Below are 23,270 nucleotides of genomic sequence, written 5' to 3' on the forward strand. Positions count from 1 at the left end.
TGGATCGTATCAAGAAAGTCACCTGACTCTAAATTTCCTGTCAAATTGCTCCAGTCAATCTGTCTATAGTTGAAATCTCCCATTAGCACAACATTTTCGTATGTAGATGCCTTACGAATTTCGTCCCATAGAAGTTTACTGCACTCCCTATCAAGATTTGGGGCCCTGTAAATCACACCCAAAATTAGTTTTTCTCGGCCCTCGAGAAGCTGTAACCAAACAGATTCAGTGACAAGTGGTGACAAGTGGTTTTTAATGGACTTGTTATTGAAGAGAAATGCACAGTATGTTAACCCTTTGACTGTCACAACCCCCAATCCTGAGGTGTCTCCTGGTGTCACAAAATTTAAAAAAAAAAAAAAATATTTTTTCTTATGAAATGATAGAGAATCTTTTCCCAATTGTAATGACACCAAGAAAACGAAATTTGATGGAAAACTGACGGAATTATGCTCTCGCAAAGTTAGCGACCTCGGCGCTGTTTACAAATCGGCGATTTCGCCCACTTTGAGCCCTATTTTCGGCTAATTCCATTGTTCCAGTCGCCCAAACTCATAGCTATTTCTTTAGAAGTCCATTTTTTTCTATCGATCAAGTACAAGAAACTGCCCATTTACCAATTTCAACTACCTAATAATGTGGTCAGAAATTTGCAATTTGGCCAATTTCACGAAAACTAAAAAAATATGACAATTTCAAAATAAGGTCCAGAATGAACAATGCAGACATTCCTGGCTCTAAAATAACATTTTCTTTGTTCATCAGTCATGTCTCCAGGCCCCTCTGATATTACTCTTGCTTTCTATTTTGAATTTTTATTCAAACAAAAAATACAAGATTTACTGTTATGCAGACTACTGCAATACTGTAATAATTGTATAAATAACATCAACCCATTTATGACTGCATATTAGAATGGCTAGTTGGACATTTATTGGACAATGGCATCATTTGTTTACTTTTGAACATTGGTAAAAATCAAACATTTCCCCTACTTTGAGCTCCATTTCTAGGTTCTCAATCAAAATCACCTCTATTTCTATAATATGTTTTCCATTCTATCAAATGAGACCAAGAAAACGAGAATACAACCATAAATACTATACGAAAATAGACCACAAAGTCAGCATTTTAATTAAAAAAAACGGTTGGAGTTTTTTTTTTTTTCTCATTATGCACTGCGTGCTCCAGGATTTTTTTATATGGTGCACACTGACCACACAGACCCATTCTCTCACATGTGGGCCTACCAGCTTTCTCCTGCTTGATTTGAAGCCGCTAGAATTTATGAGTATACATGTATATACGTCAAACACTGTACCTCGTAAGACGTATATATACGGCCACGACAGTCAAAGGGTTAATATATGCAATTTTTTAACAGCCTTTACAGCAGTTTGAATGGTATGGTGCACCGCAGGGCTACCGTATCAGATATCGACCACTTGGATGCGAGTGTGAATTTTCTGAAGATTTTGTTTACGACAACACTGCTAATTCACATCAGCTGGTATCTTTGCAAGAGTACACACAATATGAAGTGACAATGGTTGCAGTAAATGACATTGGTCCATCGTCTTTGGCTCCTGCTGCAATAGAAAGAACTAGAGAATCTGGTGAGCTGAAGGTTTTTTTTTTTTTTTCTTCAAACTTTAGGTTTTCTTTTTAGGTCACCCTACCGAGGCAGGGTGACCTAAAAAGAAAATCTAAAGTTTCTCTTCTTAGCTTTAGTAATGTATACAGGAGAAGGGGCTGCTAGCCTCTGAAGAATTTTATTTATGTGAAATGCTCCGAGCAATTTAGTTTTGATTTGAAGTGTTATGTAATATTTGTTCACTGGCTAAATCTATTTTATCTTGCTTACTTGTGATTGTTATACTATAAGAGAAAAATGCTTTTAATTTTCATGGTCTTGTTAGGAAAGGTTCCTATGAGTCACATTTAAATTACATCTCAGATTGAAAATATATGCATGTCTTATATTCTTGATGTCTCACTCTGGTAGTAGTAACTACAACACTGAACATGTTGACTCTATATAGAATATTCAGTTAATATATGCAAGTCTTTTCCAAGATAAATGTGTGTATCAGAGACAGGGCGGTGGGGAGGGCAATGCTTTCACAACCAATGCTTGAAGATTAAATTTTTTCCTGTCAAATAACATCATATAAGATGTTCTAGTGATTGTCTTAGAATTAATGGTACACAGAGGAATGTTGGAAATTGTTGTGGTGTAGTACTGCAATTATTGATTAAAAGTACTTTATGAAGGCATTGGTAAGTATCAAGGCTCGCATGTTTATATAGCAGTTGCTGCCTTTGTAGCCTCAGTGTCCTAAATATCTTATTAAGAGAATTATGTATACATGGTAGATTTTCATGAAGCCAAAGAATCTGAAATTTATGGTACCTTATTAATTATATTCACTGACTTATTTTGCTCTTACACAAGGAACTGAAAAAATAATAATAATACTTTTATCTAATAAAGAATTCTTATCTATGGCTGCAAATAGAAAAATTGAAAAGATTTTTTTTTTGTAATAGCTTTAATCAGGAAACTAAAGTTGCTAAGGGGTATGTAAATTTTATCATATAACAGCACATAATTAATTTTGTGTGCTTAGATAAATTTCTGTCCTTGTATTGGTCTTTGTTTATTTATTGTATAACAAATTTACCATGTTTCCCAAATTATATGATACTTAGTATTGTAGTGTTTGTTTAACTTGAATGCTAAACCACTGTTATTTGCTCTGCTAGTAACTGTGCTGTGTACTTGGTATTGTTCTTAATTTTATCATTTTAGATTAGATAAGGTTCATTCTGTGATTTTCTGGGAGATTATTTTCCAGTAAATGTAGACCTTAGACAGGGCTGTGTGATGTCACCTTGGTTAACATATTTATAGATGGGGTTGTTGGGGAGAGGTGTGGGATTAAAATATATAGAATCTAATTCATTCAAGTGAGAGTTGTCACAGATGCTTTTTGCCAATGACACTATACTTTTGGGAGATAATGAAGAAAATTTCCAAGGTTGGTGGAAGAATTGGGGAGGGTATGTAAAAGAAGGAAATTAAAAGTGAACATATTTAAGTAATGAAAGATTGGATATTAGATTGGAAGGAGGGAGTATGGATCCAGGAAGTGAGTGTGTTCAGATATTTAGGAGTGAACTTGTCAGTAGATGGGTCTATGAAAGGCAAGGTGAATCATAGAATTGATGAGGGAGTGAGGGAAGCGTGGGTGGTGCATTGAGGCACTTGTGGAGACAGAACGTTATTCACAGAGGTAAAAAGGGAATATAGAATACAGTGGCAAGGAGGAGGCTGGAAACAGTGGGAATGTCGTGTTTGAGGGCAATGTGTGGTGTAAATATTATGCAGAGAATTCGTAGTTTAAAAATTAGTAAGAGGTGTGGGTTACTAAAAGTATTATCCAGAGTGCTGAGGAGGGGGTTGTTGAGATGGTTTGGATATTTAGAGAGGATGGAGTAAAATAGGATTACTTGGAGGGTATATAAATCTGTAGTGAAGATAAGACCGGGTAGGGGTCTTCTTAGGAAAGGTTGGAGGGATGGGGGTAGAGGAGGTTTTATATCCAATCCTGCTGGAGGCAAGTGGTTTTTATGACAATATGCTGTTGGAGTGGAAGCAAGGTAACATTTATGAAAGGAATTGGAAAAATTGGTTAACTGGACTTGAGTCCTGGAAGTGGGACGTACAATGTCTGCACATGTCAATGGTCCAAGTCGGACCGAAACGTCGTCGTCTGCTTCTCTCTTTTATGTGTGGGTTATTTGTGTATGCACTCTGAAGAAGGGGGTGGAGATATTTGCAGTTTGGGGGGACATCTGAACTGTAGTATTGGAACACCTCTGGCAAGACAACGATAGTGTGAGTGATGGTGAAAGTGTTTCCTCTTTTTTGGTCATCCTACCTCGGTGGGAGACAGTCGGTATGTTAAATTTTTTTCTTTTTTTCTTTCGAGTATTTGGCAATTGCTCCATGACTGAAAAGTAGCATCAAGAGACACAGGTCTCCACAACATCTTTGTAACTAGAACTGTGAAGGTAGCTGTTAGTTCATGTTTGTGTGTAATAGTATATAGAGAGCTTATACTGTTGCACCTATCTGTCTCTCATGCCCTTGAGAGAACCTACTTGGCACAAGTGTAGCCTTTTTTTTTTTTTTTTCCTCCAGTTTATTATCTCTAACAAAGCCATTTATGTTTATAAGCATGCTGTGTCTATATAATACAGGTTCTGCAAAATATATTTCAAGTATAATACTTTTCTAGTAGCCATTTCTATTTTTTCTAGTGATAAGATAATCTTTACATATCACTCTGATGCTGAAGGAAAACCAGATTTAAACTCGTGTTTGTGTTTTAATCATATCATTCTCAAAATACAAACTTGCATAATAGTGTTTAAATTTTACCAATGAAATATCATATGACTTTCAGTGCCAAGTGCTGGACCTGATAACGTGAGTGCGAATGCAACGTCTTCAACCACAATTGTCGTACGTTGGAAGGAAGTGCCCAAGATTCACCAAAATGGTATCATAGAAGGGTACAAAGTGGTTTATGTTGGTAAGTTTTGTCACATATGTGATTCTGATTATCAACAGTATTCATGAATACAATGTATTAAGGGTAACTTTTAATGAGTACAGTAGTACCTCAGTACACATCTGCCTGAGAATAAGTCCAACTTGGTATACGTCCTGTTTGGACACAAAATTTTTTCCTTGGTATTTGACCTTTGGAATATGACTCACATGCTAGAACTTGTATGGGTCAAAATGAGTCATGACACCATGCGCTACACTGTTACTCTGCGGCCCAGAACCATATTATTACCACCAACATATCTTGTTCATTGAATTTAATCGTTTCTAACAACTACCTTTAGATGCCATCATAAACAAAGGAAGAAATGAATAATTCATTCCGAGAATTGTAAACGAGAGTGGAGTGACTAGGCCAGATGCAGATTCATACACGTTTTCTCGGGTGCTGGACCTGAGAAAATGTAATGTTTTCCCTCCACCTGGCATATAAACATAGCATGTTTATATGCTATGTAATGCATTTCTTATATAATTTTGAAGAAAATATCATAGATGGATTAATGAAAATGCCTATATTAACATAAAATAAGACATTTAATGTGCTCAAGAGTGATTATTATTACGTACTATTAGCAAAGTAAAGCGAGGTTAAATTTGCATTTATTTCATCTAATTCTTTTGTATTTATGTATGTATTTTAGTATTAAGCAGTATTGAAATTACATATTTTAGTATTAAACAGTGTTTAAATTATTTGATACAACCCCATCAATGTATAATATGCCAATGAGAACAGGATTTTTTTCGTAGGAACGGATTAATTGTTTTCCCTATATTTCTTATGGGAAAATTTGTTTGGTATACGTCCTGTTTGGTATAAGTCCAAGGTCCTGGAACGGATTAAGAACGTATACCGAGGTATCAATGTATTATACAGTTAAAAAAAAAATTTTGTAATTTGAGACATACTATATGAAAGAGGATTCCTTGTAAGCAGTGAACTTTTTGGTGTTATTAAAAAGTTAATAGGGAAGAGATTTAATAAATGAAAACTGAGGGGAGCCCCTACTGAGCATGCGGAGGCTAGACAGGAAGTTGCAGGTTGGGATCCACTGGCTGCGACTTGGCTACCCTACCACCAGAAGACTCATCGAATGCGTGCGAGAGGAGCGCTGCTGCCATTGTGACCAGATGGTTCCCAAGCCACTAGTGCACTACCTTCTCGACTGCCCAGCGATGGTGCCACTCCGACGGAGGCACTTCCCAATGGCACCTGAGGACCCGACCCGAGAAGACACTGCAGCCCGGCTGGTGTACCTGGCCGTCCGAGACCTGGGAACTCTCATCCCCGTCCTGGCTGCCCACCCGCTGCCTCGATGACAGCGCCACATATAGACTATTCGCCACTACCTCTCCCCGTCTTTCGACTCTCCTACCCCCCCTTTCTTCCTGTCTTTCACCCCTATCTTCCCTTCCCCACTGCTAAAAAAAAAAAAAAAAAAAAAAAAATCCAATGGCGCCTGTATTAGTTTACTAGGTAGAAGCCTGAACTTATCTAGAGCCCATGCCACACAACCAACAATTGTTGAGGCAACAAGTGCCCAAAGACCCTGGGCCCTAGAGACGCCTGCTGATGAAGCCCAAGTGGACGCCTGCTGATGAAGACCAAGATGACGCCTGCTGATGAAGATACGAAGTGAGACAACACTTTCCCCCGGGGAGTCACCGCAAGAGAGATGATGATGTTACCCTCCACCCGGAGGGCCCAAGAAAGAAGACAGAAGAAAGAAGAAGATGAACGTCGCCCCCAGTCTGGGGGCCACTGCCGGGTCACCATCTGGAGAAGACTTGGGCCGGAAATACCGGCAAATCCCTAATGAATGAATGAAATGAAAACTATAGAAAAACAAAAATTTTAAATGATTGGAAAATGCCTTGATTACATCACAGCATACATCCCTCGTCATTAAAGTACAATGGCTCCCCCTCTAAAACCACAACCCCAAACTAGGTAATTCCTTGTGTTTTAAGACCTCTTCAGCTGTCTAGGAAGTGACTAACACATTCTTCAGGGTTTCATGGGCAAATTTCCCCTCAGCTTGTAGACAGTGTTCTAAAACCGTGGGACTGGACTGATATCCTTTCCTTAGTAGATCTCTCCATCACAGCCAAGAGGTTCTCAGTGGGGGTTAAAGTCTGGGGAATATCCTGGGCATTCGTAGAAGGGTACTCCACAGGCATTGAAACCACTGAACAACAGATTTTGTGGTGTTGCAAGGAGCTCTGTCTTGCATAAAACCCTTGCACCACACTGTATGAAAGATTCAGGCAAATGGTAAGAGAGCAGGTATACGTTAGTGGGAACATTTTTAGAGGCTTCCCTGGACATGCTTTTTGGTATGGGCATGTCATCAACCATATCCTCAAGAAACTGATGCAACCACATCTTAGCTGGACACTCGTACATATTGGTTGCTTCTACTATTTCCTTTATTTGATGGCCTTCATTTTGTAATCCAATGATCTTTGCAATTGTCTCGTGTCGTCAACTTAATCCTGCCTATATTAATTCATCAGTAGTCTAAAATGTTCAGCAACCTAGGTCCCCAACACCACATGGTGCAGGGGTACCACAGACACAAAACCATCCACCACCAGTGGACAAGTTTGGGAGGTTATGTGAAGGTAGAAAGTTGAAAGTGAACATAGATAAGAGTAAAGTGATGAGGGTATCAGATGATTTAGAAAGGAAAATTGGATATCACATTGGCGGGAGGGAGTGTGGAAGAAATGAATGTTTTCAGATGTATTTGGGAGTTGACGTGTCAGCAGATTGGTTTATGAAGGATGAGGTTAACCATAGAATTGATGAAGGTAAAAAGTTGAGTAGTGCATTGAGGTATCTGTGGAGACAAAGAACATTATCCATGGAGGCAAAGAAGGGAATGCACAAGAGTATAGTGGTACCAACACTCTTATATGGGTGTGAAGCATGGGCTGTAAATGCTTTCTTGGGCCCATGGTGACTTATTTGCAGAAACACGCACGAAAAACTGTGATAATATGAAATGTACCTAATGTATGCTTAGATGCAACCGCACTGGTTGGCTTGTAAACACTGGCACCCACGGGGCAGCTGAGGCCACATGTGGGACATGTCCCGGACAAATCACATAAGGCGAGTTTTTTATCATGAGGCGAAGCAAAATTTTTGCATTCAAATGCATCGTATGGCGGATTTAACGTAACGTGATGCGTTCGTAAGGTGGGGGTCCACTGTAAATGGGGAATTTCTTGTACTCATTTGATAGAACAGAAGGAATACTAGCAAAATAGCGGCAAGTTAGGTCAATTGGAACACTGGAGTTGGCTGATAAGGCTCAGAGTGGGCAAAATTGCCAGTGCGTACATATCGCTGAGACTACTAACTTTGTGAGAGCATAATTCCATGCATTTTTCCATTAAAATTCATACTTTTGGTTTCATTACCTTCAGAAAAAGGTTCTCTGTTATTTCATAATAATTGTTACTTTATTTTTGACCCTGAGAGCAATTCTCAGATCAGGGGTTCTGACACTGAAACGGTTAATAAAGGTTGTCACTAGACTGACTGATTCCTTTTATAATAGGAATTATACTGTAAGAAATGTAATTATAATTTTGTTAACAAAATAATTTCTCCTTGATGATCTAGTTATTATTCCACTTTCTTCGGTTAGATCTATTTTTACTTTTTTTTTTTTTTTAACAAGTCGGCCGTCTCCCACCGAGGCAGGGTGACCCAAAAAGAAAATACTTTCATTCAACACTTTCACGTCACTCACACACAATCACTGTTTTTGCAGAGGTGCCCAGAATACAACAGTTTAGAAGCATATACGTATAAAGATACGTAACATATTCCTCCAAACCGCCAATATCCTGAACCCCTCCTTTAGAGTGCAGGCATTGTGCTTCCCATTTCCAGGACTCTAGTCCAGCTATATAAATATAACCGGTTTCCCTGAATCCCTTCACTAAATATTACCCTGCTCACACTCCAACAGCTCGTCAGGTCCCAAATACCATTCGTCTCCATTCACTCCTATCGAACACGCTCATGCATGCTTGCTGGAAGTCCAAGCCCCTCCCCCACAAAACCTCCTTTACCCCTTCCTTCCAACCTTTTCAAGAACGACCCCTACCCCGCCTTCCTTCCCCTACATATTTATATGCTCTCCATGTCATTCTACTTTGATCCATTCTCTCTAAATGACCAGACCACCTCAACAACCCCTCTTCTGCCCTCTGACCAATACTATTATTAACTCCACACCTTTTCCTAATTTCCACACCGAATTTTCTGCATAATATTTACACCACACATTGCCCTTAGACAGGACATCTCCACTGCCTCCAACCGCCTCCTCACTCTTCTCGGTTTATGTTACAATTTCCTTTCATCTTCATTTGATAAAATATGGGATTTTATATACCTTGTAATGTTATGTTATTAATAGTGCTAAATATATGCAAGATGTTATAGGTAAAGTAAAATGCAGTATTTTAGAATGTTTGAAAGTTTTAATGTGCAAAATGACCTTTGCTCATTAGGTAAGAGTTTCTTTTATTTTTTCCAGCATCATCTGTGTCCTAACAAGTTAAAATGGTATTTATCCAGTTTATTTCTTATTCTGTCACACACACAAAATTTTTAGCAATTGTGATTGCTGAATTTACTATTTTTTCATTCTAGGTAAAAACATGAAGCCACAAGAGAAAGTGATCCGCAACAATAATACATTTGCTGCAACCATAACCCAGCTTCGAAAGTATTACCAGTATACTGTACAAGTTTTGGCCTATACTAGGCTGGGTGATGGAACATTATCCACTCCACCTCTCTTAGTACAAACCCATGAAGATGGTAAGTAATGGATATTATATATAGTTACCAGTGTTACTTGTATATACTTATCACCCTTCAGTTGCTGCTAAACACACACATTGTTGTGGTATTGAGGATACATATTTTTGTTTGGTTGGATATAATTTTGATGCTTAGTAGCAAAGATGGTTTCTGATATAAACTCAATTTGTGTGATACTTCATTTGAAATGGCTATGATTTGTGTATACTATATATATGTAGAGTATTGTATGTTACATTTAGTTGCCTGCAAAATAGTATATAGACGTTTCGTCTAGTTTGTGGCCCTCTATCTCAAACCTCATGCATTGTATACTTCGTCTCTGTGCCATCATTGTATCTTTTAAGATTTGTGTGCCATATTACATAATAAAATATACCAATTTGTGCATTTAGAAAAGGTGAGGTGATAGAAGTGGAATCTTGAAAGAACTTCAGGGGTGGATCCCATCTGTAGGAGAGTAGTGTTATAGCAGTAGAGTTGTAGATGAGTAGAACAGTCTGCCATGTAGTCATTGAAACTAAAACCTGGGGCAGCCTTTAATATAGGTTAGACAGATATATGAGCGAGAAGGGCTGGATTTGTGAATTAACTGCCAAATGCTGAAGCCCTCTCAAATACCTTTTATATCTGGTAATGAGACATCATCATAAATGTACAGTTGTATAAGGGCAAAATATTTTTTTAACACACTGGCTGTCTTCCCCTCTCAAAAAAAAAGGAAACTAAAGATATTCTTTGTCATATGCAGTACAGTAGGGCCCCACTTATACACCAGATTAGGTTCCAGCCTAATGTCGGAAAGCAGACATCGGCGGGAAGCAGAATGCCATTTTTTCCACTTATAAATGCATATAAATGCCAGATAACATGTTTACATTAACATATATTAAGTTAGCAATAGAACTAGGCATTAAAAACAATAAAAAGTATGATACACACACAGTACACCCATTACTTGCCTTAAAATATTTGTAGTCTTAATGTAGGGTGAGAGGTGAGTTTTATTTGTAGGAAGTCAGGTTTGGGAGGTATGGTAGCCAGCCAGGTCAGCCCACCCCACCCCACCCCTCCCCACCCACATGTAATATGCTACGACATTTAATTAAAGCACCCCAGAGCAATAAAATAGAAATACAGTACATTTATTAATTACTAAAATGTTTGTAGTCTTAATGTAGGGTGAGAGGTGAATTTTATTTGTAGAAAGTCAGATTTGGAAAGCATGGTAGGCAGCCCTCCCTGCCCCACCCCACCCACACGTAATGTAAACAAACCAGGCGAACACGTCTGGTGTTTGTTCATACACGTTTGTATTATACCATAATAAAAACACTACATTGAGTACAAGTTGTCTCCACGTTGATACAATAGAATAAATAAAGACCAACACTTCCATTCTCGTGTAATTTTTAGAAGGAATGATGCTCTGATATTATTATTATTACAAATTATTATTGCAAGTTGTTGTTATTATTACAAGTTGTTATTGTCACAAGTTGTTTTTGTTATTACAAGTTATTATTACAAGTTATTATTACAAGTTATTATTACAAGTTATTATTACAAGTTATTATTACAAGTTATTATTACAAGTTATTATTACAAGTTATTATTACAAGTTATTATTACAAGTTATTATTACAAGTTATTATTACAAGTTATTATTACAAGTTATTATTACAAGTTATTATTACAAGTTATTATTACAAGTTATTATTACAAGTTATTATTACAAGTTATTATTACAAGTTATTATTACAAGTTATTATTACAAGTTGTTATTACAAGTTATTATTACAAGTTATTATTACAAGTTATTATTACAAGTTATTATTACAAGTTATTATTACAAGTTATTATTACAAGTTATTATTACAAGTTATTATTACAAGTTATTATTACAAGTTATTATTACAAGTTATTATTACAAGTTATTATTACAAGTTATTATTACAAGTTATTATTACAAGTTATTATTACAAGTTATTATTACAAGTTATTATTACAAGTTATTATTACAAGTTATTATTACAAGTTATTATTACAAGTTGTTATTACAAGTTGTTATTACAAGTTGTTATTACAAGTTGTTATTTCAAGTTGTTATTTCAAGTTGTTATTTCAAGTTGTTGTTGTTATTACAAGTTATTATTTCAAGTTGTTATTACAAGTTATTATTTCAAATTGTTGTTATTACAAGTTGTTGTTATTACAAGTTATTATTTCAAGTTGTTGTTACAGTTTGTTGTTACAATTTGTTATTACAATTTGTTATTACAATTTGTTGTTACAAGTTGTTGTTACAAGTTGTTGTTATTACAAGTTATTTAAAGTTGTTGCTGTTATTACAAGTTGTTGTTATTCTTTCTTTCAACGTACCAGCCGTATCCCACTGAGGTGGGGTGGCCCAAAAGAAAAAACAAGTTTCTCTTTTTAAATTTAGTAATATATACAGGAGAAGGGGTTACTAGCCCCTTGCTCCTGGCATTTTAGTCGCCTCTTACAACACGCATGGCTTACGGAGGAAGAATTCTGTTCCACTTCCCCATGGAGAAGTTGTTGTTATTACAAGTTATTATTTCAAGTTGTTGTTATTACAAGTTGTTACTGTTATTACAAGTTGTTATTACAAGTTATTATTTCAAGTTGTTGGTATTACAAGTTGTTATTGTTACAATTTGTTGTTACAATTTATTACAAATTATTACAAGTTGTTGTTGTTACAAGTTGTTGTTGTTGTTACAAGTTGTTGTTGTTGTTACAAGTTATTATTATTATAATCATAAAAAAGAAGCACTAAACTCACAAGGGTCGTGAATAGCTATAGGTAGAGTGAAGGCATATGAAAGGAATAAATTTCTAGTTAAGTTACTGGTGTTTGACTAGAGAAAACGTAATTCTTCGACTCTCCTACCAAACGCTTGGTAAACAAATCTCGTATTTGTCAATTTTTATACTGTGGGTGCATGTATCATGTTTATATGTTACGTAGCATCTTCATTATATAATTTTGAAAAAAATGTAGGTGGATTAATGGAAATGTCTATATTAACATAATATACGACATTTAATGCGCCCAAGAGATTATATGGTGTCGAGTAGAGAGAGACTTAGTAATTTTAATGCGTTCTGCACGCCAGCACAGCAGTGTGTAAGTATATTTAGGTACACATAATTATGATTATCAGAGTACCTATAAAATATGCAATAACTTTAAAACACTTGAAATTTTGGAAAATTTCCAGACATAATAGAGAGTTGTGCTCACAGAGGATGTAAACAAACTGGGTGGCGCTCGCCATATAGCAAATTTTGGTCATAATTTTAAATTGCCGTATTAGCGGAACGCTGTAAGGCGAAACGCCGTAAAACGGGGCCCTACTGTAAATGTGTAGTTTATATACAGTGTTCCCTGGAGTTACAGTGGGCTGGAGTTACGATTAACCCTCACAATTGTTTCCATGTAATAATTCTGGATTATTTACCCTTCCTAACTGCATTTGTGTTTTAATTACACCATCTTTTGCAATACCAAGTCGTTATACTTCCTAAAATGTGCAGTAAATCGGTTATTTCTCTGAAGATCAAGCAAGAAATTAGTGTATTTGTGCATGAATATAGCTTTTTACAATCAACCATAACTGCTATTATCAAGGGAATAGATGAATCTAAGCTAGTGAAAAAAAGGTAGAGAAATTATCATGTAGGTGGAAAGACTGTTGTTAATGTGGACAAGAGAAAAGCAAATGAAGGGAGGTACAGTGCCTGCAAGTTATTTCTGAGCATACATGCCCAAGGTACAGTAAAGGTTATACTTCTGGGGACTTGTAATATATTACCATAAAACCATGTATTTTAAAGTTGGAGTTACAATAGCTTAGAGGTATGATATGTCTTCTGGAGTGTATTAATGCCATAACGCCATGAACCACTATAATTAATGCTATGTATTAATCTTCATTAGTAATGTAGGTTATGATGCCTATACTGTTGTTGTGTACTTGATTAAAATTTGCTGTATGTAGCTTATCTAAGATGGCTTATTTCACAGAATATACAGAATTTTTCTTAATTATCTTTCAGTTCCTGGGCCACCATCAGAAATCTCTTTTCCTGATGTGTCCTTCACATATGCACGCATTATTTGGGATGTCCCAGAAGAGCCAAATGGTGAGATAACAGCATATTCCATTGTGTACCATCTAGCTGAGAGCACAGATGTCAACAATACTTTGGAGTTTGGTCCTACTACACGTACTTACAAGTAAATATATGGATGTCTTGTTTATAGGCGTGAATGTCAACAGAATTTTTTTTAAATTTAATAGATTATATTTTTTATGATTCATCCTTACTACAGTATGCACAACTTAAAAAATGCGGAGTTCTGTAAAACAATGAACCGTCAAAAATAGAGAAAGATTTCTCGTCAGTGTGCAAAAGAATAACTATATTATTTCATTATAACTTTTGAAGGTAGCTTACGAGAGGTTTTTACAAAGCAGAAGTGTTAAAGGAAGAGCAGAGTATTATTTTTTTTTTTTTTTTTTTTTTTTATTTTTTTATTTATTTATTTATTTATTATCACACTGGCCGATTCCCACCAAGGCAGGGTGGCCCGAAAAAGAAAAACTTTCACCATCATTCACTCCATCACTGTCTTGCCAGAAGGGTGCTTTACACTACAGTTTTTAAACTGCAACATTAACACCCCTCCTTCAGTATATGGAGAGTAAAAGAAAGGTGAAGAGAGTGGTGAGAGAGTGCAAAAGGAGAGCAGATGAAAGAGTGGGAGAGGCACTGTCAAGAAATTTTAATGAAAATAAGAAAAAATTTTGGAGTGAGTTAAACAAGTTAAGAAAGCCTAGGGAAAGTATGGATTTGTCAGTTAAAAACAGAGTAGGGAAGTTAGTAGATGGGGAGAGGGAGGTATTAGGTAGATGGCGAGTATATTTTGAGGAACTTTCAAATGTTGAGGAAGAAAGGGAGGCGGTAATTTCATGCTCTGGCCAGGGAGGTATACCATCTTTTAGGAGTGAAGAAGAGCAGAATGTAAGTGTGGTGGAGGTACGTGAGGCATTACGTAGAATGAAAGGGGGTAAAGCAGCTGGAACTGATGGGATCATGACAGAAATGTTAAAAGCAGGGGGGGATATAGTGTTGGAGTGGTTGGTGCTTTTGTTTAATAAATGTATGAAAGAGGGGAAGGTACCTAGGGATTGGCGGAGAGCATGTATAGTCCCTTTATATAAAGGGAAAGGGGACAAAAGAGATTGTAAAAATTATAGAGGAATAAGTTTACTGAGTATACCAGGAAAAGTGTACGGTAGGGTTATAATTGAAAGAATTAGAGGTAAGACAGAATGTAGAATTGCGGATGAGCAAGGAGGCTTCAGAGTGGGTAGGGGATGTGTAGATCAAGTGTTTACATTGAAGCATATATGTGAACAGTATTTAGATAAAGGTAGGGAAGTTTTTATTGCATTTATGGATTTAGAAAAGGCATATGATAGAGTGGATAGAGGAGCAATGTGGCAGATGTTGCAAGTATATGGAATAGGTGGTAAGTTACTAAATGCTGTAAAGAGCTTTTATGAGGATAGTGAGGCTCAGGTTAGGGTATGTAGAAGAGAGGGAGAATACTTCCCGGTAAAAGTAGGTTTTAGACAGGGATGTGTAATGTCACCATGGTTGTTTAATATATTTATAGATGGGGTTGTAAAAGAAGTAAATGCTAGGGTGTTCGGGAGAGGGGTGGGATTAAATTATGGGGAATCAAATTCAAAATGGGAATTGACACAGTTACTTTTTGCTGATGATACTGTGCTTATGGGAGATTCTAAAGAAAAATTGCAAAGGTTAGTGGGTGAGTTTGAGAATGTGTGTAAAGGTAGAAAGTTGAAAGTGAACATAGAAAAGAGTAAGGTGATGAGGGTATCAAATGATTTAGATAAAGAAAAATTGGATATCAAATTGGGGAGGAGGAGTATGGAAGAAGTGAATGTTTTCAGATACTTGGGAGTTGAAGTGTCGCCGGATGGATTTATGAAGGATGAGGTTAATCATAGAATTGATGAGGGAAAAAAGGTGAGTGGTGCGTTGAGGTATATGTGGAGTCAAAAAATGTTATCTATGGAGGCAAAGAAGGGAATGTATGAAAGTATAGTAGTACCAACACTCTTATATGGATGTGAACTTGGGTGGTAAATGCAGCAGCGAGGAGACGGTTGGAGGCAGTGGAGATGTCCTGTCTAAGGGTAATGTGTGGTGTAAATATTATGCAGAAAATTCGGAGTGTGGAAATTAGGAGGTGTGGAGTTAATAAAAGCATTAGTCAGAGGGCAGAAGAGGGGTTGTTGAGGTGGTTTGGTCATTTAGAGAGAATGGATCAAAGTAGAATGACATGGAAAGCATATAAATCTATAGGGGAAGGAAAGAGGGGTAGGGGTCGTCCTCGAAAGGGTTGGAAAGAGGGGGTAAAGGAGGTTTTGTGGGTGAGGGGCTTGGACTTCCAGCAAGCGTGCATGAGCATGTTAGATAGGAGTGAATGGAGACGAATGATACTTGGGACTTGACGATCTGTTGGAGTGTGAGCAGGGTAATATTTAGTGAAGGGATTCAGGGAAACCGGTTATTTTCATGTAGTCGGACTTGAGTCCTGGAAATGGGAAGTACAATGCCTGCACTTTAAAGGAGGGGTTTGGGATATTGGCAGTTTGGAGGGATATGTTGTGAATCTTTATACGTATATGCTTCTAAGCTGTTGTATTCTGAGCACCTCTGCAAAAGCAGTGATAATGTGTGAGTGTGGTGAAAGTGTTGAATGATGATGAAAGTATTTTCTTTTTGGGGATTTTCTTTCTTTTTTTGGGTCACCCTGCCTCGGTGGGAGACGACCGACTTGTTAAAAAAAAAAAAAAACAACTTTTGAATGATATCCATCATTGCAGGGCGGTAGAGTTAAAGCCCGAGAGCTACTACATGTTCCTAGTGAGTGCACGCACACGTCTAGGTTACGGCCAAGCATTAAAAGCTCCTGTGTACACGACAAATAACAGAGAACTGCCTGCACCTCCCTCTCGCCCTTCAGTCTCACACTCTCAAATCACATCGAGAACTATAACTTTCTCTTGGAACCCTGGCAGGGATGGATTTGCTCCCATCAGGTGAGTTTGAGCTTGCATTGTTAATGGTTTGACAATTATAGGAAATGCTTTTACTTTTTGTATGATCTGTATGCAGATAGCTATTGCTTGGTATTTATATTGTGGCATATAATACTGTATAGTATTTTTTTTATCCTGTAGTAACTAATCAGTTTGATTAATTTCAATGAACAATAATTTCTTTTCCAGATATTACACTGTCCAGTACACTGAAAGTAACAGTGGGTGGCAAACCATTGATGAAAGGATAGATTATTCTGGGAATAGCTACACTACTGAGAATCTAAAGCCTTTTACTGCTTACAAGTTTAGACTTAAAGCAACCAATGACATTGGGGCAAGTGGTTGGAGTGACAGCAGTGTGGAGGTCAGGACGCTTCCTGCTGCACCTGTCGAACCTCCAACTGATATTAAGGTATGAATTGGCTGCTAATAAATAGTATTGGAATTTATGCACTAATAAACATGCTACTTGACTGTAGCCATTGATATGACGGGAAAATAGTAATGAACTGTATGTGGACAAGAGAGAAAGCAGTGTGATGAAGGAATTAGCTCTTTTATTATAAAATAACTTTAAAATCAAGACTGCTAATTTGCTAGAATTCATTGATCAGATCCCACTTAATTGAAATATCTACACATAGAATCCAGTGGGTAGTAGCTTATTACAAAATAATCAATGGAAATTAAAATAAATAATATCACTGGCTCCATGGAGAAGTGGAGAAGAATCCTTCCTCCATAAGCCATTCATATCATAAAAGGTAACTGAAATGCAAGGAGCAAGAGGCTGGTAACCCTTTCTGTAAAATTACTAAATACAATAAGGAAAAAAACTTTCATTTCTTCTTTTTTGGGTCACCCTACTTTGGTGGAAAGTAGCTGGTTTGTTAAAAAAAAGAAAAAAATCATCATTGCCTTTTGCTTAAGCAAATAGTAGTATTACTCTAAAGCATTTTACATAAACAGAAGTATATTTAAGAAATAACAATTTATTTTATTTCTCATTTGATATTAACCCTTTCAGGGTCGGCAGGCCCTCTCCTAAACTTGTTCTCAGGGTTGGAAATTTAAAAAAAAAAAAAAAAAAAATCTTATGAAATGATAGAGAATCTTTTCCCGATCATAGTGACGCCAAAAATGTGAAATTTGATGGAAAACTTACGGAATTATGCTCTCGCAAAGTTAGCGGTCTCGACGATTTTTACGCATTGGCGATTTTGCCCACTTTGAGCCCTATTTTCGGCCAATTCCAATGTGCCAGTCGACAAAAATCATAACTGTTTTGCTAGAACTCTATTTTTCTATCGAATGAGTATAAGAAACCACCCATTTACCGATTTCAACTATCCAATAAAGTGGTCAGAAATTGGCAATTTTTCCAATTTCACACAAATTTCAAAAGATGCCAATTTCCAAGTAGGGTCCAGAATAAACAAGACAAACATTCCTGGCACTAAAAGAGCATTATTTCTGTTCATTAGTCACATCCCCAGGCCTCTTACATTTCTTTTGCTTTCCACTTTGAATTTTTATTCTCAGAAAAAAATAGGAGATTTACTGTTATGCAGACTACTGCATTAGTGTAGAAATTGTATAAATAATATCAGCACACTTGTGAAAGAATATTAGACTCACCAGTTGATGTGTATTGGATACGTGGTATGATTTGTTTACTTTTGAACTTTGGCAAAAATTGAACATTTCTGCTACTTTGAGCTCAGTTTCAAGGTACTTTTCATTGTGAAACCAATCAAAATCATCTCAATTTCTGTAAAATGTCTTCCATTCTATAAAATGAGACTGGGAAAACTAGAATACAACCATAAATAGCATACGAAAATACGCTGCAAAGTCACTGTTTTAAAGCAAAAACACGGTCTTAGTTTTTTTTTTTTTTTTTCTGATTATGCACTGTGTGCTGCAGAATTCTTATATACTGTGCACACTGACCATATAGACCCTTTCTTTCATGTGTGGGCCTACCAGCTTTCTCTCGATAGATTTGAAGGCGCTAGAATTTATGCGTACTAGTTCGGCACCAACCCTGGCGTGCAAGCTGTACTAGTATGGCACCAACCCTGAAAGGCTTAAGCACTAAGTAAAATATTTTCTTACTCAAATTAGCTTTTGGTTTTTCAGGTCATTCCAATAACAACAAAGAGTGTGCGGGTGGAATGGACACCCCTCTTCCCTAACTCCTGGAGTGGAGATACCAAGACTGGTGGCTACAGAGTTAAATTTCGTCAGATATCAGACATTCCCACAGCCTTCAGTATGCAGCAGAAGGAGTTGAAGGATACTCTAGCTAGAGAAGTTGTATTAGAGGATCTACAGGTAAATATTTCTTAGCTGATCATCATCTGAATACTAAAATCAAGTTATTCACTGTGCTGGCCGGGTGGCCCAAAAAAGAAAAACAAGTTTCTTTTTTTAACTTTAGTAATGTATACAGGAGAAGGGTTTACTAGCCCCTTGCTCCCTCTTACTGAATATGTCTTTCTATATTTATCCAGTGTAATGAATGAAAGAGCTCAGATCTCCATTCAGTACATCTGAATTTTTCTCTCATTATTTTAGCCTCATGTTAGTTTTCCCTTTTCTATCATTAAATTTGAAAATCTGTCTGCATGTGCTGTATTTTTATCACTCATCTCGACACTTACTTGATTCAGCAGTAAGGTGCTGTTAAGTTATGTAATATTAGGAGAGACCTGAGAAATATTCAGTGAATGTTAAAATTTCTTATTCCTGTTAAATTTGAATATTACTCAGAGCCTTAAATCTTGATTAATTATTTAATATTTAGAAATAGTAGTGAAGTTTGAAGATCACTTGAGCAGCATTAAGTAACATGATACAGTAGAAATTGAGAGCAGAGGAAATCTTATAAAACTTTCAGAAATCATTGTTGAATCAAAAGTTGAAAACTTTTTACATAGCATAGAAACTTGGTAATTTGATATAGTATGTGAGTCATGAAAGGACTAGTCAAAATAATATCTTGCTACCAATTCTGAATAAGTTTACTTAGTTTTCCATGGTATGAATTCCTGAAGGAACTGCAGATATTTTTTTTCCTGTAGGCTTTGGCTACCTGACTTATTTACACTGTACTATTTATACTTGCCAGGTGGATACAAATTATGAAGTGTTGGTGGTAGCTTATAATGCTCAGGGAGAGTCACCATCATCTGCCCCATCCACAGTGTATGTAGGAGAAGCTGTCCCAACAGGCAATCCTAAGAATGTAAAAGCTGAGGCTTTATCATCAACTGAAGTAAAAATTTCCTGGGAGGTATGCTTCTCTTTATGATAATAGATTCTGTTTGATTACTAGGACATTGTTGAAAATTTAAGCTAAATATTGAATAATTGCAATGTTCCTTCCTGTATTTATAATTTATTAATGAAATAGCCTGATTATATACTGTATAATGAGTAATGTAATATTTAATCTTGCCACAATGTATTAATGACATATTAGATAATAAACAGAATTATTTTCACATCAGCCACCAGAGGAGCAGGATAAAAATGGGGAACTTCTTGGCTACAAGATTTTCTACAGAAGCGAGAAAGACCCAGAAGGCTCGGAAGAGATTGAAGTAATTGGGGCCTCGACTACAAATTATGAACTGCTGTACTTGGACATGTATACACGATATATTATTACCATCTTGTGCTTTAACCCGGCTGGGGATGGCCCTAAGTCAGAACCTGTGTATGCAAGAACACTTCAAGATCTCCCTGGACCTGTTGCTAATTTAAGCTTCACTGACATCACAATGAATAGCCTTAAAGTTGTTTGGGATGCTCCTGCAAGACCGAATGGGAAGATAGTGGGATACCTTGTTACATACGAGACTGCCAGGCCTGATGAAAGTAAGCTTCTTGATAGAGTGGACAACTGTATGCCATTTTAGTTTTGAATATGAGATTGTTTTCCATATTATGTAATAACAAAAAGTTTATTCCCCATGGGGAAGTGGAACAGAATTCTAACTCCATAAGCCATGTGTGTCATAAGAGGCAACTAAAATGCTGAAAGCAAGGGGCTAGTAACCCCTTCTCCTGTGTACATTACTAGATTTTAAAAGAGAAACTTTCGTTTTTCTTTTTAGGTTACCCTGCCTTGGTGGGATATGGCCGGTTTGTTGAAAAAAAAATAATTTAATGGTATAGGTACTAACTCTTTAAATCCAAATGCTTTCACATCTTAAATGAAAGTACATCTCTTTTTAGAGTTTATGATTCTGATGATAATACTCTTACTTTTGAATATAAACTTTAGTATTTCTTCATTGTTGTTACATTTACGGCTTGATGTATGAGAGGTTGTGAATTTCTTAAAAGAATAGCAAAATCCAAATTATGATTTATTATTATTGAAATGTATTAGCTTCATTATTCAATAATTTATATCATAACTTTGTAATATAATGCTGTACCATTTATAGGAGGACATTGCAGTCAGTCTCCACTAGGAGTGGAAGGCATGTTAACAACTCAAAACTTTTCCTCAGTTTTTGCAGAATTGGAATTCTCTGATGGGATATGTTTGTCATTTAAGTTCAGATGTGTTTTTCAACCTTATCTTATTTTAGTCCCTCAAAACTGGGAAATACAGTAAGCCAGTATCTTCATGGTTGCAAAGGGGTGGTTTTGAAGGTGTATACTTTACATGCAATTGTTATATGCTTCCAAAATTTATTGGGACATTGCATCAGTTTTGTAATTGTTTTGTCACTTGATTCCTTTTTATAGTTGACCTTTGCCATTAACTTTCATTTTATAATTTCAGACTTTAGTAAGCAAGTAAAACAGAAAGTAACTTCTTCATACTTGTTGGTGACATCACTAGAAGAAGAAGTTGCTTACGAATTTAGCGTTAGAGCACAGACTGTTGATTATGGTCCAGAGGTAAATAGGTTGATATCTTGGTCATTTACCTTATATTAATTGTGAAATTGTTCACTAGTTCTAAAGTCTTAAGAAGAAATTAACTCATGGTTTAACTTGCATTACAGTATGAAGGAACATGTATATCCTTCTGAAAAATATAAATTACTAACCATGTCATTTAGGGATTTTATCATGTGTGAATGAATATGGTGGAAGTTTCCAGGGGTAATGAGATGCTAGGATTATCTGTATGTAGAAAGTGGATAGTAAGCAAGAGGTATTTTTAATAATTCTGAACTCTAAAAGTTAAAAAGAGAATGTGATTGAAGTTTCCTCTAAATGTTTAGCCAGGTGAGGTGTCCAAATTTTAACAAAGCTCCTTCTTCAGTAGATGTGCTGCTAATACTACACAGAATTTATTTTTAAAGTGTTTTTGTTTAATATTCTTCTGTAGCCCTACTTTGTGAACTATATTTTTTTCTCTACAGCTACATTTGTTTTGTCCTGTTTTAATACTTCTGATGGTAGTCTTTTAATATTTTCACACATTCTTATTTCTGTGTAAGCAAAATAGTAGCTAATTTATTTGTGCAAACCATACCATGGGCGGGGATAGAACCCGCAATCAGAGAGTCTCAAAACTCCAGACCATTGCGTTAGCCACTGGACCAGCTAGCCACAATAAAATTCGTCCAACTAGGTATATTTCTACACCATAGGAAGGTTAGCATAGGCACAACTGTGGCTAACACGACGGTCTGGAGTTTTGAGACTCTATGATCGCGGGTTCTATCCCCGCCTGTGGTATGGTTTGTTTGCAATCGTGTCATTACGATTTCGTGAGTCATGTTAACAGCTTTGAGGGGACTTGAGCTAGAGTTCGTCACAGCCACGCTAGCTGGAGATTCGTCTGAAAAAACTTGCATTTGTGGTCACAGTGATGCCCATGCTAACCTTCCTATGGTGTAGAAATATACCTAGTTGGACGAATCTTATTGTGGCTAGCTGGTCCAGTGGCTAACGCGACGGTCTGGAGTTTTGAGACTCTCTAATCGCTGGTTCTATCCCCGCCCATGGTATGGTTTGTTTGCAATCGTGTCATTACAATTTTGCGAGTCTTATTTATGCAGTATCTGAGTTATGTATTGAAATGTGTGGTAAAACCCTACTGTAGGCATTTCCTCAAAGGAATGAATGTCAGTCAGCTGTAGCAATTAGAATATTAGATTGCCTGGCTATGAAAACAGGAATTACTTAAAATATTTTTCACTTACTATTTAATATAATTGTATATCTGTATATTTATTAGGTACAAGCAAATGTGACAACAGGGCCTCAGCCAGGCTCTCCAGCACGGCCAAAAGACCTAACATTAACCAAGACTGTGTCCAGTGTGACATTACATTGGCGCAATAGTCATTCTGGGAAGGACTCAATCCTTGGCTATTATATCGAGGCAAGAAAAATTGGTAAGCAAGTTGTTATTGTTTAATAGGAAATAATAGTTAATTTAACCTAAATAATAAATAAAAACTACCATTTGTTAATGTCTGTACACTGTTTTTAAATCTTGAAGCAGCATTGCATTGTCAGTCACAGTCACTGCTTATTTATCACAAGCATGAACACATCTTAATTGTGCCTGCCATAAACTGTTGCATTGCACCTTCATTATTTTGTAACAATTACTTTGCAAAATAAT

At 36.5% G+C, this 23,270-nt stretch overlaps 1 protein-coding gene across 14 annotated transcripts in view; it reads left to right on the forward strand.

Moving 5' to 3' along the window:
• The window catches only part of sdk (sidekick cell adhesion molecule), a 372,281-nt gene that overhangs the window by 339,721 nt on the left and 9,290 nt on the right, over window positions 1–23,270 (forward strand). For all 14 annotated transcript variants that reach the window (XM_070086151.1, XM_070086153.1, XM_070086156.1 and 11 more), the window contains 11 exons: window positions 1,385–1,616; window positions 4,473–4,601; window positions 9,318–9,488; window positions 13,578–13,758; window positions 16,445–16,660; window positions 16,850–17,075; window positions 18,806–19,000; window positions 19,797–19,961; window positions 20,179–20,548; window positions 21,468–21,586; window positions 22,878–23,037. In XM_070086151.1, coding sequence (XP_069942252.1) covers window positions 1,385–1,616; window positions 4,473–4,601; window positions 9,318–9,488; window positions 13,578–13,758; window positions 16,445–16,660; window positions 16,850–17,075; window positions 18,806–19,000; window positions 19,797–19,961; window positions 20,179–20,548; window positions 21,468–21,586; window positions 22,878–23,037 — 2,164 coding nt within the window. The remainder of the gene's footprint in view (window positions 1–1,384; window positions 1,617–4,472; window positions 4,602–9,317; window positions 9,489–13,577; window positions 13,759–16,444; window positions 16,661–16,849; window positions 17,076–18,805; window positions 19,001–19,796; window positions 19,962–20,178; window positions 20,549–21,467; window positions 21,587–22,877; window positions 23,038–23,270) is intronic.

This window comes from Cherax quadricarinatus, chromosome 18 (genome assembly GCF_038502225.1).
Source record: "Cherax quadricarinatus isolate ZL_2023a chromosome 18, ASM3850222v1, whole genome shotgun sequence".
Lineage (NCBI taxonomy): Eukaryota > Metazoa > Arthropoda > Malacostraca > Decapoda > Parastacidae > Cherax > Cherax quadricarinatus.